Below are 19,904 nucleotides of genomic sequence, written 5' to 3' on the forward strand. Positions count from 1 at the left end.
ACCAACCTAGACAGCATATTAAAAAGCAGAGACATTACTTTGTCAACAAAGATCTGTCTAGTCAAGGCTATGGTTTTTCCAGTAGTCATGTATGGATGTGAGAGTTGGACTGTGAAGAAAGCTGAGCACCGAAGAATTGATGCTTTTGAACTGTGGTGTTGGAGAAGACTCTTAAGAGTCCCTTAGACTGCAAGGAGATCCAACCAGTCCATCCTAAAGGAGATCAGTACTGGATGTTCATTGGAAGGACTGATGTTGAAGCTGAAACTCCAATACTTTGGCCACCTAATGCAAAGAGCTGACTCATTTGAAAAGACCCTGATGCTGGGAAAGATTGAGGGCTGGAGGAGAAGGGGATGACAGAGGATGAGATGGTTGTATGGCATTACTGACTCAATGGACATGGGTTTGGGTAGACTCCTGCAGTTGGTGATGGACAGGGAGGCCTGGTGTGCTGTGGTTCATGGGGTCACAAAGAATCGGACACGACTGAGCACCTGAACTGAAGTGAACTGTGCTCCGTTGGATGATGCTTTTAGTCTAGGCTAGGTTCAACTGCTTTCAGCAAAGTGTAAGTTGCTAAGTTGTGTCCGACTCTTTACAACACCATGGACTGTATAGTCCATGGAATTCTCCAGGCCAAAATTCTGGAGTGGGTAGCCTTTCTCTTATCCAGGGGACCTTCCTAACCCAGGAATCGAACCCAGGTCTCCCTCATTGCAGGCAGATTCTTTACCAGCTGAGCCACAAGGGAAGACTAAGAATACTGGAGTGGGTAGCCTATCCCTTCTCCAGTGGCTCTCCCGACCCAGGAATCGAACCAGGGTCTCCTGCATCGCAGGCAAATTCTTTACCAACTGAGCTATCAGGACTCACTCACACCTATCCAGTTACCTGCCAGGTCACCTGGGAACAGGTTGATTGCTAGCTGGAGCACCTTGTTTCTCCTCCATGTGGCCCCACATCTTCACACAGCCCAGCTTGGACTAGTTCACCTGGAGGTCTCAAGGTTCTGAGAGTGGCAGGAACACGATCTGCCTGGGCTTGGGACACTCACAACCTCACTTTCACTGAATCTATTAATCAAAATAATCACAAGTCCTGCCCAGATTCAATGGGTAGGGAACTCCCACTTGGAAGGAAGGGCTGCAAAATATTGTGGCCCTTTTTGCAATCTACTGCCGTCACCTACACAATTCTTCAAGGACATGTCTCTGAAAGCATCCTTAAGTGGGTAACTGTTACTTGGCAAAAATAATCCTCTTCCTATAAAGAATCCCCAGGGCCAATTTCATGTCTCTGTTCCTCAGGCTGTAGATAAAGGGGTTTAACATGGGTGTCACCACAGTATACATAACTGAAGCAATTATGTCTTTGACTTTGGGATTGTTTGCTGAAGGAAAGAAGTAAATCATTGCAAGAGTCCCATAGTACAAAAACACCACAAAGAGGTGGGAGCCACAGGTGGACAAGGCTTTGCAGACTCTCTTGATGGACGGGACTCTCAGGATGATGGCCCCAATGCAAATATAAGAGCCCAAAAGAGCACTCAATGGCAAGAAGGCAAACACGCCCCCCTCAGTGAAGATAACTAACTCATTGAGGGAGGTGTCTGAGCAGGTCAACTTTAAGAGGGCGGTGAGATCACAGAAGAAATGGGGGATGGTATTGTCAGCACAGAAAGACAGTCGGGAGAGAAGGAGAGTATGCAACAGGGCATGGACACAAGAGAAGAACCAGGATCCAGCCGCCAGTAAGACACACAACCCCTCCCTCATGATGGTGGTGTAGTGGAGTGGCTGACAAATGGCCACGTACCTGTCATAAGCCATCACTGTGAGAAGGAAATTGTCAAGACAAACAAAAAGTATAAAAAAATACATCTGTGCTATGCACCCCGCATAAGGGATGGATTGATCTTGAGTCTGCATGTTCACGAGCATCTTAGGGACAGTGACAGATGAGAAAAACACATCAGAGAAGGCCAAGTGGCTGAGGAAGAAGTACATGGGGGTGTGAAGGCGAGGGTCCAGCCCGATGACCAGGACGATGAGCAGGTTGCCCAGCACTGTAGTCAGGTACACGCCCAGGAACAGGGCGAAGAACACGCCCTGCTGCTCCAGCCGGATGGGGAGCCCCAGGAGGAGGAACTCGGACACGCTGCTCTGGTTCTCTCTCCTCATTCTCTTCTTAATCTCTGCTGGGGATAAAGGGAGTAGAAAATATCAAAGACTGAGATATAGTGATTGTTGTCACCATGGGTACATTACAGCCACGTGCTTTTTTTTTTTTTTTCCTGGAGACTGTGTCAAACTTCAGACAAACTGCATATTTTCCTGCTGGAATTTTCCGTCTGCACCCTTCTGGTCATGGAGTGTATGAGATTTCCAGTGGCAAACAAGACTTTCTTTCAAATGAGACTAATGTAAACATCTTCATTTATTCAACCATGTTCTAGACACTATTCTTGACACTGGGAATAGAACAGAAGATAACATGTAGTCACACACACACACACACACACACACACACACACACACACATCATAGACCTCAGAGACCAACATGACCTATACTCATTCTAGGTAAGAAACAGTCAGGATTTGTGTTACTTTCAAACAAACTAACACATACATACAACACAACGCATAAACATCACACCTAGCCTTGAGACAAAGCACAACCCACAAAAAAGCACAAACTATATACACACAGATACCATGCAGTCATGTAGTCAATTAAAACACACACACATAAACCTAGGCAGCATGTGCATGTAGACACACACACACTACCAGGAAGATTTTTTCAGCCCTTTATAATCTATCTAAATCCTTCCTACATACAGAGAGTCGATATACGATTCAGTTACCCACTGAATACACTGGGCTATACAAATACAAAGACACATTTGTTTACACACATTCCTGCATGAACATATACATTCAGTGTCAAGAGATGATTTTCCATCTTGCTCTGACCTGTGACAATACTTGGGGAGCTCAGACACCTCTGCTCAAGGCTGTTTCCTGAGCCTTCACTTGCTATGCAAGAAACCAGTATCCAAGGAACAAGAACTTCTCGTGACCTAAGGACCTTCTGAATGTTTCATGCCTATTTCTGAGCAGCAGAAAAATGAGCAAGAATATCCCCATTCACCAGCCAGGTTAATACTGGCAGGAAAACAATCCTGAGCTCTGATTAGAGAAGGAGCCTACCTGAGCTATTTACCTAATTTCCTGCCTTCCCCTGGAGAGGTAACTGTGAAGGGATTAGAGGATCTGAGCCAGAAGTCCCAGGAGAAGGTGACCTTGATGTTAATGTTGACGCCTTAAAAAGCAGAAGTGACCATGGTCACCTTGGCTTCTGAAGGACCCACGGCATGGAGCTAGACTCACCATGCATCACAGAATGACCCAGACAGAGTAAAGCCTGGTCCTTGCATATTCCCACATCACTGGCCTCAGTCTCCTTTAGAGCACATGTTCTAGGACCACCAGGAGAGCTTACAGGTCTCCCCACCTCTGCAGAGCAGGGGCTGAGGCTTGTTCAGACAGAAGCAGGGTGATGAGATTGATCCCAAGGGCTTTGGACACAGACTGATCCAAGATCAGTACCATCGCTGCCATTTACCTGCTGGGTGCCCTGAGCAAGACTGATCTTGTTCCTCAGATCTGATAATAGTACCTTGCTCATGAGGTTATCGTGAGGGTTAAATGAGATATTGCATGTAGAAGCACTAAGCCCAGCCAGTTTCCTGGAAACCAGTTGGTCTAGGGGATTAGTATCCTGGTCAATTTGCCAAATGAAACATTCCCGTTTGTCACTGTGACAGTTGCCATCACTGTGTAACCCACCAAACTAAGTCTTCATTTATTTTAAATTATGATAGTAACTAACTAAAAACAGGCCGTGGATGAGAGAGAGGCACACAAGACTTTCATTTTCATTTTTTACTTTTGGGAGTTGCTCTTGTTCCTTCATCAGTAAGGATGGTGGGAGGATACTCAGCTCTCTGACAGCAATGACAATGACAGAGTTCAAGTAGCAACCCCAAACCATAGGAAGCCAAATGGATTCAATTTTTGTAACAGGTTGGGTCTCAGTCAGGATTCTACAGAAAAGAGAACCAATGGGACATAGACAGAACCAATGGGACATAGATAACCTTGTATTATATGCATACATACATTCATACATGCATGAAACTGTGTGTACATGTGTATACACACTAAATATATATATTGTTTGAAATATATTTTAAATATAAACTAAATATATATTTTGTAAAAAATCTGGATTAAAACTCAACACTCAAAAATCTAAGATCATGACATCTGGTCCCATCACTTCATGGCAAATAAATAGGGAAAAAATAGAAGCAGTGGCAGACTTTATTTTCTTGGGCTACAAAATCACTGCAGATGCTGACAGTAGTCATGACATTAAAAGATGCTTGCTCCTTGGAAGAAAAGCTATGAGAAAACTAGACGATGTATTAAAAAGCAGAGACATCACTTTGCCTACAAAGGTCCATATAGCCAAAGCTATGATTTTTCCAATCAGTTCAGTCCAGTCGCTCAGTCATGTCTGACTGTTTGCGACCCCATGGACTGCAGCACACCAGGCTTCCCTGTCCATCACCAACTACTGGAGCTTACTAAAACTCATGTCCATCGAGTTGGTGATGCCATCCAACCATCTCATCCTTTGTCATCCCCTTTTCCTCCCACCTTCAATCTTTCCTAGAATCAGGGTCTTTTCAAATGAGTCAGTTTTTCTCGTCAGGTGGCCGAAGTATTGGAGCTTCAGCTTCAGGATCAGTCCTTCCAATGAATATTCACGACTGATTTCCTTTAGGATGGACTGGTTGGATCTCCTTGCTGTCCAAGGGACTCTCAAGAGTCTTCTCCAACACCACAGTTCAAAAGCATCAATTCTTTGGTGCTCAGCTTTCTTTACAGTCCATCTTCACAGCCGTTCATGACCACTGGAAAAACCATAGCCTTGACTAGATGGACCTTTGTTGGCAAAGTAATGTCTCTGCTTTTTACTATGCTGTCTAGGTTGGTCATAACTTTTCTTCCAAGGAGCAAGTGTCTTAATTTCATGGCTGCAGTCACCATCTGCAGTGATTTTGGAGCCCCCCAAAATAAAGTCTGTCACTGTTTCCATTGTTTCCCCATCTATTTGCCATGAAGTGATGGGACCAGATGCCATGATCTTAGTTTTCTGAATGTTGAGGGTTTTTTTTTTCTTTTCCAAAGGTGGACTGAATCTGCTGGGTTCTTTTATTTACTTAACCCACTTCACACACACACATATACACAACAGCATCATCATCAATTTAGGAAACTTTTCAACCACAGAACTTTCTTTTTGATCAAGTCACTAGAAAGTCGATTGCCCCTGATAATCAAATTGTTGTTGTTCAGTTGCTAAGTTGTGTATGACTCTTTGCAACCCCATGGAGGGCAGCACACCAGGCTCCCTGTCCATCACTATCTCCCAGAGTTTGTTTAAACTTATGTTCATTCAGTCAGTGATGCAATCCAACCATCTCACCCTCTGTCTCCACATTCTTTTGCCTTCAATCTTTCCCAGCATCAGCATCTTTTCCAATGAATCAGCTCTTCCCATCAGGTGGCCAAAGTATTGGAGTTTTGGCTGCAGCATCAGTCCTTCCAATGAATATTCAAGGTTAATTTCCTTTAGGCTTAACTGATTTGATCTCCTGGCAGTCCAAGGGACTCTCAAGAGTCTTTTCCAACACCACAATTTGAAAGCATAAACCTAGATCATTCAACACGGCCAAAAATGGATTTTCTCACTTCTGATTGTACTATTTCTAAGGTTACAGTGGACAGCAATCCATCTTGGCCAGGGAGGCCAGCAAGATCCACAGGGTGATCTCGAAAGGGATCTGCACGTGGGGGTAGTCCAGGTTGAACACTGGCAGTCGGCTTTCCTCGAACCGCGTCGTGCCCGGAGCCACCACGCTGGCGGGTCTGGGCGGGTTGGAGCTGGCGCCCCGGGCCCACGGCGCGTCCAGCAGGGTCTCGGCCCGGGCGCCCGCCGGCCCCGCCGCCTGCAGGAGCTATGGCAGTAGCAGCAATGGGGCCCGCTCGCTCCGCCCAGGGCCCCCGGGCTCCATGGGTTCGGCTCCACGCGCCACTGACCCTCGCGGTCGACCCTCGGTGCGCTCAGCGCGTCGCCCCGGAGCGGACAGCGCAGCCCGCCGCCGCCAAGAGGCCGGGAGTCTGCGGCGCACCGGCCGGGTCCCCGCTGCAAGCAGGCGCGGCGCCAGGTGGCCGCGAAACGGACGCTCGAGGCCACAACGCGGTCCCTCAGTGCCCTCAGCAGCCCTCCGCCGCCGGCCCATGCCCCAGCCTCGGTACGACGAGTCTGCAGGCCCCTGAATGTTGAGTTTTAAGCCAACTTTTCCACTCTCCTCTTTCACTTTCATCAAGAGGCTCTTTAGTTCCTCTTCACTTTCTGCCATAACAGTGGTGTCATCTGCATATCTGAGGTTATTGATTTTTCTCCCAGCAATCTTGTTTCCAGCTTCTGCTTCATCCAGCCCAGCATTTCACATGATGTACTCTGCATAGAAGTTAAATAAGCAGGGTGACAATATACAGCCTTGACGTTCCCCTTTCTCTATTTAGAACCAGTCTGTTGTTCCATGTCCAGTTCTAACTGTTGCCTCTTGACCTACATACAGGTTTCTCAAGAGGCAGATCAGGTGGTCTGGTATTCCCATCTCCTTCAGAATTTTCCACAGTTTATTGTGATCCACACAGTCAAAGGCTTTGGCATAGTCAATAAAGCAGAAATAATAGATGTTTTTCTGGAACTCTCTTTCTTTTTCGATGATCCAGCAGATGTTGGCAATTTGATCTCTGGTTCCTCTGTTTTTTCTAAACCCAGCTTGAACGTCTGGAAGTTCATGGTTCACGTATTGCTGAAGCTTGGCTTGGAGAATTTTGAGCATTACTTTACTAGCGTGTGAGATGAGTGCAATTGTGCAGTAGTTTGAGCATTCTTTGGCATTGTCTTTCTTTGGGATTGGAATGAAAACTGACCTTTTCCAGTCCTGTGGCCACTGCTGAGTTTTCCAAATTTGCTGGCATATTGAGTGCAGCACTTTCACAGCATCATCTTTTAGGATTTGAAATAGCTCAATTGTAATTCCATCACCTGCACTACCTTTGTTTGTAGTGATGCTTCCTAAAACCCACTTGACTGCATTCTAGGATGTCTGGCTCTAGGTGAGTGATCATACCATTGTGGTTATTTGGGTCATGAAGATCTTTTTTGTGCAGTTCTTCTGTGTATTCTTGCCACCTCTTCTAAATATCTTCTTAAGGATTGGACTATAAAGAAGGCTGAGAGCTGAAAAATTGATGCTTTCAAATTGTGGTGCTAGAGAAGACTTTTGAGAGTCCCTTGGACAGCAAGGAGATCAAACCAGTCAATCCTAAAGGAAATCAACTCTGAATATTCATTGGAAAGACTGATGCTGAAGCTGAAGCTCCAATAATTTGGCCACCTGATGTGAAGAGCCTACTCATTGGAAAAGACCTGATGCTGGGAAAGACAGAGGACAGGAGGAGAAGGGGGTGACAGCGATGGTTGGATGGCATCACTGATTCAATGGATGTGAGTTTGAGCAAACTCTGGGAGATGCTAAAGAACAGGGAAGCCTGGTGTGCTGCAGGCCATGCAGTTGCAAAGGGTTGGACATGACTTAGGGACTGAGCAACAACAACAACACATATATATAATATATAGTTTGAAAAGAGGCAGACAATCTGGATATTGTGCAGAATGTAACACTGCCCCACTAAATCAATGACATCACAGTAATTGGATCAGAAAACCAGGATGTTGCTAACAAGTTGGAGCTTTAGCAAGACACATTCAATCCTGAAGATGGGAGATAACCCTACAAAGATACAGGGACCCCTTCACATCAGTGTCATTTTTAGGTCCAGGGATCTAAGAGAGCAATCAGAAAGTTACGGCTGCATAGAATATTCCCTATAACCAGCTGACAGAGGTGGGGAAAGCCTGAATATGGTTTACAAGTGCGTCAGCTCGCTGTGTAAGGGCAGGTCAAAAATGAACAATGACTACACCGTAGCTCAATAATGGCTGCTTTGTAAGAGAGTCCTTAGCTTTAAGCTTTCGCTAGAGATAATCTTGGCCGAAGGAAACTGCTTCACCAAAGAAAATGCTTCTTTCCAGGACAGCCTTCATCCAGTCAGCAGCAGTGTCAACCATACTCCTTGACATTCGAGCTTCCGAATTCCCAGTAGGATCAGCTGGGACCTTCGATGGGACTTCATCACAACACAGCTTCTCCCTCTATCCAACCAGATACTGATCCCAAGAGCACCCCCTGGGGACTTCCCGGGTGGTCCAGTGGGTGAGACTCTGTCCTTCCACTGCAGGGGTGCCAGTTTCATCACTGGTCAGGGAACTAGGATTCTGCATGTTGTGTGATGGGCCAAAAAAAAAGCTGTCCCAAGAATGTGCATGCCCAGTCACTCAGTCGGGTCCAACTCTTTCAACTCAATGGACTATAAGGCACAAGGCTCCTCTGTCCATGCAATTTTTCAGGCAAGAATACTGGAGTGGTTTACCATTTCCATTTCCAAGGGATCTTCCCAACCCAGGGATTGAACTCTCATCTCCTCCATTGGCAGATGGATTCTTTACCTGGGAAGTGCAACCCAAGAGCAACACCTAATAAACACTCTGCATGCTAATCTCCATCTCAAAGTCAGCTTCCTAGAGAACCCATTCCTTATACACAAACACTCACACACACATACACAGTGTTCTATGACCTCTGATTACCCACAGTTGAGGAAACTATGGGTTTCCCTGGAGGCTCAGAGAGTAAAGTATCTGCCTGCAATGCAGAAGACTGGGGTTTATCTCCTGGGTCAGGAAGATCTCTGGAGAAGGAAATGAAAATCCACTCCAGTACTCTTGCCTGGAGAATCCCATGGACAGAGCAGCCTGGCAGGCTACAGACCACGGGGTCCCAAAGAGCCAGACATGACTGAGTGACTAACGCTTTCACTTTCAAAGTATGTCCTGGAGACTTCGTGCTAAGTTTAAAAGGCTCTGAAAATAGCCTCCTCAGGAGTCCCCTGCCCCCTTGAGGGCAGCTGCACTCAGTTTTGCTAGCCACTGTGATTTCTGTACCTAGAGAAGTCACAGAGCAAACACTCTAAAGGGACCAGGTTGTAAGAAGCACGTCATAGCTCCCTCACCAGTGAAGACCCAGAGGAGGCCAGGAGAGCTGAGTTCAAGCCTCTAAGAAGCTAACAGACAGGTTTCCCCAACCAAGAGAATTCCCGCCACAGTGTGTCTTGGCAGTTCCGCCTTCTATGACGAGAAACAGAGAAAAATAGAAAAGTACCGAGACAGAGGTTGAGAAAGAAGCAGGGGTGTGAAGCAGTATCAAGAAAATGGTTGGCACCTTTAAAACCTAGAGTAATCTGCTCTTTGTCCCTCCTCTCAACTCTTCATGCTTTTCACTGGCTAGAAGTTCAAAAAGATCATCTTTCTGATATGTGAACCTAACTAATTTGGTACAGGATGAAGAACAGATTTTTTTAAAAAAACAAGGAAAGATGAGAAGATATCTGGATATGAAAAGTGAGCATCAGTAGACTGATGTTCCACCTAACCATCCACCTCAATCAGGTACTTATTTCAGCCTCAAAATTCAGCTTTTGAGTTTGTTTCCGTTCCAAAAAAACCACATGGACACTGTATAAAACAGAGTCTAGCCTAACATGTAAGACTAACTTTGTATGTTATGATCACCCTGTTTGACCACTGGGCCCGGGTATGTTGTTATTCCATGATTCTTGAGAAGCAAGTCCCCAATAAGTGAATAGTGGGAACTTGGTAGAAAATAAAAATATTTCCACTCCCAGACTCATCCAAGGCTTTCAGAATAATGCCCTTAGATTCTCGCTTTCAAAAATTCCTTCCATTTTTTAAAGTACTCAACATAGATGAGCACAGGAAATCCAACCTTACTTGACCACTTTGAATCTTCTTCATCTCACACTCCCTAGGCGTTCCCTTCATGAATAACTTTTTTGAGGATGTATGCTGTACAAGGGAGAAGGCAATGGCAACCCACTCCAGTGTTCTTGCCTGGAGAATCCCGGGGACGGGGGGCCTGGTGGGCTGCCATCTATGGGGTCGCACAGAGTCGGACACGACTGAAGCGACTTAGCAGCAGCAGCAGCAGCGTGTTGTACAAGCTGCACTTATACATGCTATTTTATTATCTCTTTAGAATTCCTAAGATCACTTAGTGAGCAAGAAATGAAGGTCAAGCACAAACCCTCACCTTCTGCTTCCAAATTCAGTGCACTTTCTATTAAACCCTCAATCCCATATACTTTTAATGTCCCCCCGAAAGACCAAATTTTCCCTTATTGTTGGCAGTGAATCCTGCCTATTAGAATTTTCAAATTCTACAATCTGTTCAACACAGAAAATACAGATTTTCCATTGTACATAACAAAGCTCTGTTTTTAATGTGACATTAAAACACATTTAAAGAAAACAATGTGTGTTTGTCAAAATAGAAAATAAATAAATGGGGAAAAAATAGATCCTAAGAGTGATTGTTTCAGATATATACTTTTATAGCTTTATGAAAATATGACAAGATGGCAGAGTGGTTAAATCTTGAGATTTAGAATTAGTTTAACTGAGTTTGAATGACCTATTACTTTCCCTCTATATCTGTTTCCTTATCAGAAAAATATAAGAATAACAGTCTACGCCTGACAAGGTTGTCATGAGAATTAAAGTACAACCTATACAAAGTAAGTGCTTAATTACAGTTCACTCTCAGATTATTCAAAGCATAGACAAAAGTACAATCTAAAAGACTGTCGTAAACTGATAACCAAGTTAATTTGACCATTAGAGCATTTGAGTGTCAAGACTAGAGTCATTTTAATCAGATTCATCAATTTTGAGAACATGTAGAAATACTTGATGGGGAAAAAGTCATTGGCAATGATGATAATGGGGAGAAGACAGTGGTATCAAATGTTTACTCTGTCCTGGAACTGTTCTAAGTGCTTAAGCACAAGCTATTGTGAAAACCTCATGCAAATCTTATGAACATTGTTCTATGTGCTCAGAAGCTCAGTCAGATTGGACTCTTTGCGACCCCATGGACTGTAGCCTGCCAGTCTCCTCTGCCTGTCCATGGGATTCTCCTGGCAAGAATACTGGAGTATGGTGCCATTTCATTCTTCCAGGGGACCTCCCGACCCAGGGACTGAAAACATGTCTCCTGCATCTCCTGCACTGCAGGCTGATTCTTTACCATCTGAGCCACTACGGAAGCCCTTTCAAGGATATATACACAGGTAGATAAACAAGTGGATGATGGAATTGAAGGATGTGCTTGCTTAACAGTTGGGTAACCAAGATCTGGGAACATGATTAAGTTTAAGGAGCTAGAGAGAAAATTAAGTAACAAATTACATTTTAAAATAAAGGTTTGCGTGGAGTGGTAGTATAATTTGATATTCACAAAGGATTATTGCCTTCTAAATAAGTGCCTCTGAAGGTAAAACAAGCACAACAGTAAAACTTAGTTGGCTTAGGTCTATTGTTCCTTTGATTTCTCTGTTGATTACTTTATCAAGTCCCCTTTTTGGAAAGGTAGTTCAAAGACACATTTTAACTTGCCACCACTGAAAATTTGTTTAGATATACAGAGAAAAATCAAACCACCTTGTCCGAAATAAAGAAATTCGCCGCCTTATTTCTATTGGTCTCTATATGTTTGTGCCATGCCGGGTTGTGCTCGGTCACTTCATTCGCGTCCGACTCTTTGGGACCATATGGACCATAGCCTGAAAGTCTCCTCTGTCCGTGGGATTCTCCAGGCAAGAACACGGGAGTGGGTTGCCATGCCCTTCTCCACGGTATCTTCCCAATCCAGGGATCAAACCCAAGTTTTGAACCCAGGTCTCTTAGTCTTCTGCATTGGCAGATGGGTTCGTCACCACTAGTGCCACCTGCGAAGCCCTCTCTATAACCTTGTGTGGCTTTATTTTTCTTTATAAAATGCAGAAGTAGCTGATGATAGATAGGTAGATCCATATATAAATAGATCCTCTGTTACAACGCAAGATCCACAGATAGTCCTGATTATGCCGTATTCACAATTGTTTCCCCACTCCCAGAAAATTTTTCACAGAATAGGTGCTCAAAAAACAATTATTTCTAGATTTAAGATTAAGCTCACTATGGAAGATTCCTGGGCCTCCTTGGTGGCTCAGAGGTAAATCGTCTGCCTGCAATGCAGGAGACCTGGGTTTGATCCCTGGGTCGGGAAAATCCCCTAGAAGGAAATGGCAACCAACTTCGGTACTCTTGCCTGGAAAATCCCATGGATGGAGAAGCCTGGTAGGCTACAGTCCATGGGGTCGCAAAGAGTCGGACACAACTGAGCGACTTCACTTTCACTTTTCATTTTCAAGGAAGACTGAACTCTAGTCTTCTTCAAAAGTTCTTGCTATCAATACAAGAAGCATGTGAAGTCTTAGAATTGAGAAAGAAGGGCAAGTTCAAGGACCACAAAGGTGACAAGTTGCCTATGTGGTAGCTAGTCACAACCCTATAGGTAGAAAGTGAAGGTAAGAAGAAGCACAAACTTGTTGGCTTGTTGATGGTTTCAGTCATGGAGATGTGTGTTACATTATAGGAATCTTCTCTGTTTTAGTTGGCTCCATGATCATGGAAAGACTCAACCAAACCAGCAGTGTCTCTGAGTTCATCCTCCTGGGACTCTCCTCCCAGCCTGAGGACCAGAAGCCACTCTTCATCCTCTTCCTCACCATGTACCTGGTCACCATAACAGGGAACCTGCTCATCATCCTGGCCATCTGCTCTGACCCCCAGCTGCACACCCCCATGTATGTCTTCTTGAGTGTCCTGTCTTTCACTGACATTTGGTATACAACAACCATTGTCCCCAAGATGCTAGTAGACTTTCTGTCAGAGAAGAAGACCATCTCCTATGCTGGGTGTCTGACTCAAATGTATTTTATATATGCCTTTGGTAACACTGACAGCTGCCTTCTGGCAGCCATGGCCTTTGACCGCTATGTGGCCATCTGTGGTCCCTTCCATTATGTCACCATCATGAGCCACCACCACTGTGTCCTGCTGGTGGCCTTCTCCTGCTCACTGCCTCACCTCCACTCACTCCTACACATACTTTTGCTGAATCAGCTCACCTTCTGTGACTCCAATGTTATCCATCACTTCCTCTGTGACATCAACCCTCTGTTGAAATTGTCCTGCTCCTCCATATTTGTCAATGATCTCACAGTAAAGACAGAAGGACTGGTTGTTTTGGTGACCCCCTTCCTATGCATTGTTTTCTCTTATGTGCGAATCTTCATTTCAGTTCTCCGGATCCCCTCAGCTGCTGGGAAACGCAAAGCCTTCTCCACCTGTGGCTCCCACTTGACTGTGGTGATCCTGTTTTATGGAAGCATCTTTTATGTCTATTTACAGCCCTTGTCCCGGTACACCGTTCGGGACCGAGTGGCTACAATTGTCCACACGATTCTGTCCTCCATGCTCAACCCTTTCATCTACAGTTTGAGAAACAAAGACATGAAGAGGGGCCTGGGGAAGCTGATGGGCAGGAGGAAATCCTAGCCAGAAGCTTTCTGGACATGTTCATGGGTGTTTCTGCTGGTTTCTGATACACACAACAAACACTTGTAAGTCAGCAGGTATAACTCACATGTGTCATGGATGTTCGATTGTGTTCACTTCTTTACATGTGCAACTATCAACTATTGAGACTCTATTATGATTAGTAATAGGCTCTAGGTCTACCAAATTCCTGATTCCAGTTTTCATATATCTACATCTCTCTTCCTACTGAAAGTTTGCACATGTTACGAGCCATGTGGGATGCTGGGACTCGTGCCTCTGGAGGAGAAAATTCAATCTGGGGCCAGAGATGAGACTTGATCACTAGAAGCTTTTGCATAATAAATCTTTATTAATGTATGAAAGAGATAGAGAAAGCTTCTGACAAAGACATCAGAAGGAGACAGAAAGAGTGCCCCCTTGTTAGTTTTTAGCAAAGGGGTATGCACCTATTAACAAGCTGCTAATTATAGAGAGGAAACACCTCAAAACTGAGAGAGTTGCACCAGGCCCCTCACCCACAACATGCATTTTAAGATAACATTGGCACAAGGTGAGTCATCCCCAGCCATAAAACAATTGACATGAATGTTGAAGAAAGGCAGATTTCTAAGAAAATACATAGTTTATTAACAAGCTTAAGAAAGACATTTACATGAGAAAATGCATTGGTTAGCTCAAGGTTTGAGATAAAGTTGAGTTCAGGTGGAACCAGTTGTCACCATGGCAACACAGAGTTAAAAGAAATTTTTTTAATTTTGTGTAGAGAAGGAAAAAAAAATGTCTGCCACTTGCAGTTTGTTTCCTCCTGCCTCTTAGGGGACCTCTGGCCTTCCTCAGTTCAGTTCAATCACTGAGTCCTGTCCGACTCTTTGTGACCCCATGGACTGCAGCAAGCCAGGCCTCCCTGTTCATCACCAACTCCCGGAGTTTACTCAAACTCATGTCCATTGAGTCGGTGATGCCATCCAACCATCTCATCCTGTCGTCCCCTTCTCCCGCCTTCAATCTTTCCAAGCACCAGAGTCTTTTCAAATGAGTCGGTTCTTTGCGTCAGATGGCCAAAGTATTGGAGCTTCAGCTTCAGCATCGGTCCTTCCAATGAATGTTCAGGACTGATTTCCTTTAAACTGACTGGTTGGATCTCCTTTCAGTCCAAGGGACTCTCAAGAGTTTTCTCCAACACCATAGTTCAAAAGCATCAGTTCTTTGGTGCTTTCTTTATAGTCCAACTCTCACATCCATACATGACTACTGGAAAAACCATCGCTTTAACTACATGGACATTTGTTGGCTAAGTAATGTCTCTATTTTTTAATATGCTATCTGAGTTGGTCATAACTTTTCTTCCAAGGAGCAAGCGTCTTTTAATTTCATGGCTGCAGTCACCATTTGCAGTGATTTTGGAGCCCCCAAAAATGAAGTCCATCACTGTTTCCATTGTTATCCCATCTATTTGCCATGAAGTGTTGGGACCAGATGCCATGATCTTAGTTTTCTGAATGTTGAGCTTTAAGACAACTTTTTCACTCTCCCTGCCAAGGCTTTAATACTCTCACTACCTTTCTCTTCTCCATGAACCCAAATCTTTATTCATTTGCTGTAAGTGCTGTTGAAACCTCTGTCTTCCCACAAAATTTCCTGAAACTGATTTATTTCTGACCAATGACTTTTGATTCCCATAATATCCTGTCATTTTCAGTGTAATTTCTGTGATAAACTAGCTTTTTGAAAGTCATTGCAGTGATTCAGAAAGAGAGAAGGAGAGAGACAGAGACAAGATTGAGACTCTTACGAAACTGAAACTTCCAACAAGTGAGCAATGTGTCTAGTGCAACAGTTATACAGGGATTGTGCCTCTTCTTTCATATTTTTGACAGCAGAATGTTCTGGGTTCTATAGTCAGCAAAAGCCTAACTGTTAGCCCCACTAAGCCACGTGACCTAGTAGTTCAGCACTCAACTGCCCTGATAATCAGGCCAGGGTGCATGAGGCTGAGTTGCCTCTGGGCCTTTATCCTGATCATCTGGTATTTGTGCCTCAAGACACTAGTGTTATCCCTTCTCTTAGCTTCAGTTCCCTTTAGAGATTCCCCTATTGCCACCATCATAACCATCCAGATCTGCCTGCATCCCAGGGAAAGAGTTGTATGAACTTAGAATTAATTATTCTAAGGAAAATATTAAAACTCATAAGTGAATGTTAAATGCAGATAAAACTAGGAGAGTCTAGAACCAGACAGGGACATACTGGGGTACTTAGGGAAGTGGAGTCATCTAGGCAAGGACTTTGTTCTGTTCGCTTTTGTTTCTTCCTTTATTATCTATTATTACTCAGTGCTTTTAGACTTTATTTTTTATCTGAATATTTTATCATTTATTATTCTCCTACATTCTTCCTGGAGCTATTATTCAGTAGGTCTCATGTGGGCATGTGAATCTGCATTTTAAGGAGCACCTCCTAGAAAGACTAATCTGGTCTTTATGTGGGAAACTGCATGACTGAAAATTTCTGACCACTCCCTATGTCCTGCTGTTTGTAGTTCTGGATTCATGACTTCAGTATCCTGTAATCTACATGTATACAGACACTCACTGATCGCAACATTTTTCATAATAGAAAAAATTAGAAAAATTAGAAATAATCTAAAAGCATATCAATAGAGAAATAGATAAATAGTGATTCAATTTTTCCATAGAAAGAAATGACATATAATAGGTACAAATAAGGAGGTATATCTCTAGCATTGACCTGAAAAGGCATTATGAATATACACCAAAATGTTTATAAGTAAACCTATTATGGTAAAAAAAAAAAAAGTATATGTGTGTGTGTGTGTGTGTGTGTGTGTGCGCATGGGTGAGTGTACATTTTTGTGTATCTGGTGAAATTATATACCAAGTAAGAAAACACACACCCTTATACACACACAGTTCAGTTCAGTTGCTTAGTCGTGTCCAACTCTTTGTGACCCCATGGACTGAAGCATGCCAGTCTTCCCTGTCTGTCAACAACTTCTGGAGTTTACTCAAACTCATGTCTATTGAGTCAGTGATGCCATCCAACGATCTCATCCTCTGTCATCCCCTTTTCCTCCTGCCCTCAATCTTTCCCAGTATCAGGGTCTTTTCAAATGAGTCAGTTCTTTGCAGCAGGTGGCCAAAGAATTGGAGTTTCAGCTTCCTCTGCCTTTTCTAAAGCCAGCTTGAACATCTGGAAGTTCACAGTTCATGTATTGTTGAAGCTTGGCTTGGAGAATTTTGAGCATTACCTTACTAGTGTGTGAGAAGAGGGCAATTGTGCGGTAGTTTGAGCATTCTTTGGTATTGCCTTTCTTTGGGATTGGAATGAAAACTGACCTTTTCCAGTCCTGTGGCCACTGCTGAGTTTTCCAGATTTGCTGGCATATTGAGTGCAGCACTTTCACAGCATCATCTTTTAGGATTTGAAATAGCTCAATTGTAATTCCATCACCTCCACTAGCTTTGTTTGTAGTGATGCATCCTAAGGCCCACTTGACTTCACATTCCAGGATGTCTGGCTCTAGGTGAGTAATCACACCATCATGATTATCTGGGTCATGAAGATCTTTTTTGTACAGTTCTTCTGTATATTCTTGCCACTTCTTCTTAATATCTTCTGCTTCTGTTAGGTGCATATGATTTCTGTCCTTTATTGAGCCCATCTTTGCATGAAATGTTCCCTTCGTATCTCTAATTTTTTTGAAGAGATCTCTGATCATTCCCATTCTATTATTTTCCTCTATTTCTTTGCACTGATCACTGAGGACTTTCTTATCTCTCCTTGCTATTGTTTGGAACTTTGCATTCAAATGGGTATCTTTCCTTTTCTCCTTTGCTTTTCTCTTCTCTTCTTTTCACAGCTATTTGTCAGGCCTCCTCAGACAGCCATTTTGCTTTTTTGCATTCCTTTTTCTTGTGGATGGTCTTGATCCCTGTCTCCTGTACAGTGTCACGAACCTCCATTCATAGTTCATCAGGCACTCTGTCTATTAGATCTAGTTGCTTGAATCTATTTCTCACTTCCACTGTATAATTGTAAGTGATTTGATTAAGGTCAAACTTGAATGGTCTAGTGGTTTTCCCTACTTTCTTCAATTTAAGTCTGGATTTGGCAATAAGGGGTTCATGATCTGAGCCACAGTCAGCTCTCGGTCTTGTTTTTGCTGACTGTATAGAGCTTCTCCATCTTTGGCTGCAAAGAATATAATCAATCTGATTTCGGTGTTGCTTCCTTCATACTGTTCATATTGTTCATGGGGTTCTCAAGGCAGGAATACTGAAGTGGTTTGCCATTCCCTTCTCCAGTGGACCACATTTTGTCAGAACTCTCCACCATGACCTGTCTGTCTTGGGTGGCCCTACACAGCATGGCTTAGTTTCATTGAGTTATACAAGGCTGTGGTCCATGTGATTAGACTGGTTAGTTTTCTGTGATTGTGGTTTCAGCTGTCTGCCCTCTGATGCCCTCTCTCAGTGTCTACCATCTTAGTGGGGTTTCTCTTACCTTGGACTTGGGATATCTCTTCACGGCTACTCCAGCAAAGCGCAGCTACTGCTCTTTACCTTGGATGTGACGTATCTCCTTATGGCTGCCGCTCCTGACCTTGGACGTGGGGTATCTCCTCTTGGACACTCGCTGTTCCAGCTGTTTAGTTCTGTAAACCATCCTGGGCCATGCTCAGTAAATCTTTAATCCAATTTTCTGTTGATGGGTGGAGTTGTGTTCCCTCCCTGCTATTTATCTGGGTCCAAACTATGGTGGAGGTAATGAAGATAATGGTGACCTCCTTCAAAAGATCCCCTGTATGTACTGCTATACTCAGTGCCCCCAACCCTGCAGCAGGCCATCACCGACCCACGCCTCCGCTGGAGACTCCTGGATGCTCACAGGCAAGTCTGGGTCAATCTCTTGTGTGGTCACTCCTCCTTTCTCCTGGGTCCTGGTGCACACAGGATTCTGTTTGTGCCCTCCAAGAGTCTGTTTCCCAGTCCTGTGTAAGTTCTGGCAGCTCTATGGTGGGGTTAATGGCAAACTCCTCCAAAAGGGCTTATGCTATACCCAAGTCTGCTGTACCCAGAGCCTCTGTCCCCATGGAATACAGCAGTCTACTGCTGACCCATACCTCCACAGGAGATGCTCAAACAGTTCTGTCTCATTCTCTGTGGGGTCCCTGGGTCCTGGTGCACACAAGACTTGTTTGAGCTCTCTGGGCATCTCTGGCGGGAATGGGGTTTGATTGTAAATGTGAATTTGCCCCTCCTACCATCTCGCTGGGGCTTCTCCTTTGCCCTTGGGTATGGAGTATCACAGCTGCTCCAGCACCTATCGTCTTACTGGGGTTTCTCTGACCTTGGACCTGGGGTATCTACTCACAGCCGTTCCAAGGAAGCATAGCCACAGCTCCTGACATTGGACGTGGGGTATCTCTTCACGGCTGCTCCAGTGCTGTGCAGCTGGACACACACACACACACACACACACAAATACATATATTCTTATACAACAAACTAGAATTTTGTGCATATTTATAATATCAGAATTTGTTAGACAGGGACATATGACTAACATATGACATATGACAGGGACATATGACAAGTATGACTCACATGTGGCATAGATGTTGGGATGTGTCCACTTGTTTACACATGCAACTATCAACCATGGAGACTTTATGATGATTCAGTATTAGGATCCAGGTATACCAGAATCTTAACTTCCAGTTTTCATATATCTATGTCTCTCTTCCTACCTTTCTCTTCTTCAGGAAACCACATCTTTATGTGCTTTAAGTGCTGTTGAAACCTTTGTCTTTACCCCAAATTTCCTGTGACTGATTTACATCTGTTCAATGACTTTTGATTCCCTTAATATCCTTCTACTTTTAGTGAAATTCCTGTGATGAACTAAATTTTTTGAAAGTCATTCAGTGATTTAGTAAAAAGAAGCATTTAGATGGAGAGTGACATGATTGAGATTCTTATAAAACTGAAACTTCCATCAAATGAGGAATGTGTCTGGTCCAACAGTTATACAGGGATTGTGCCTTTTCCATATATTGTGCCTTTTTCCGCATTTTTGACAACAGGATGTTCTGGGCTCTGTAGTGAACAAAAGTTCAACTCTTAGCCCTGCTTAGTCAAGTGACCT

At 43.9% G+C, this 19,904-nt stretch overlaps 2 protein-coding genes across 2 annotated transcripts; one reads left to right on the forward strand and one right to left on the reverse strand.

The window, feature by feature from the left end:
- Positions 1 to 1,241: 1,241 nt before the first annotated feature.
- Positions 1,242 to 2,183, reverse strand: LOC145545028 (olfactory receptor 1J4-like). Its single transcript, XM_081588515.1, has one exon. It carries the CDS (start codon positions 2,181 to 2,183, stop codon positions 1,242 to 1,244), a length of 942 nt encoding a protein of 313 aa, XP_081444641.1.
- A 10,611-nt stretch (positions 2,184 to 12,794) lies between these two features.
- On the forward strand, positions 12,795 to 13,733 carry LOC145545029 (olfactory receptor 1L8-like). Its single transcript, XM_081588516.1, has one exon. It carries the CDS (start codon positions 12,795 to 12,797, stop codon positions 13,731 to 13,733), a length of 939 nt encoding a protein of 312 aa, XP_081444642.1.
- The last annotated feature ends 6,171 nt before the right edge of the window (positions 13,734 to 19,904 follow it).

Source organism: Giraffa tippelskirchi, chromosome 4 (assembly GCF_054371585.1).
Source record: "Giraffa tippelskirchi isolate mGirTip1 chromosome 4, T2T-mGirTip1v1.2.pri, whole genome shotgun sequence".
NCBI lineage: Eukaryota > Metazoa > Chordata > Mammalia > Artiodactyla > Giraffidae > Giraffa > Giraffa tippelskirchi.

Bases quoted from the DNA above. Each gene is read 5' to 3' on its own strand.
- LOC145545028 (XM_081588515.1), bottom strand. From the start codon at position 2,183: ATGAGGAGAGAGAACCAGAGCAGCGTGTCCGAGTTCCTCCTCCTGGGG.
- LOC145545029 (XM_081588516.1), top strand. From the start codon at position 12,795: ATGATCATGGAAAGACTCAACCAAACCAGCAGTGTCTCTGAGTTCATC.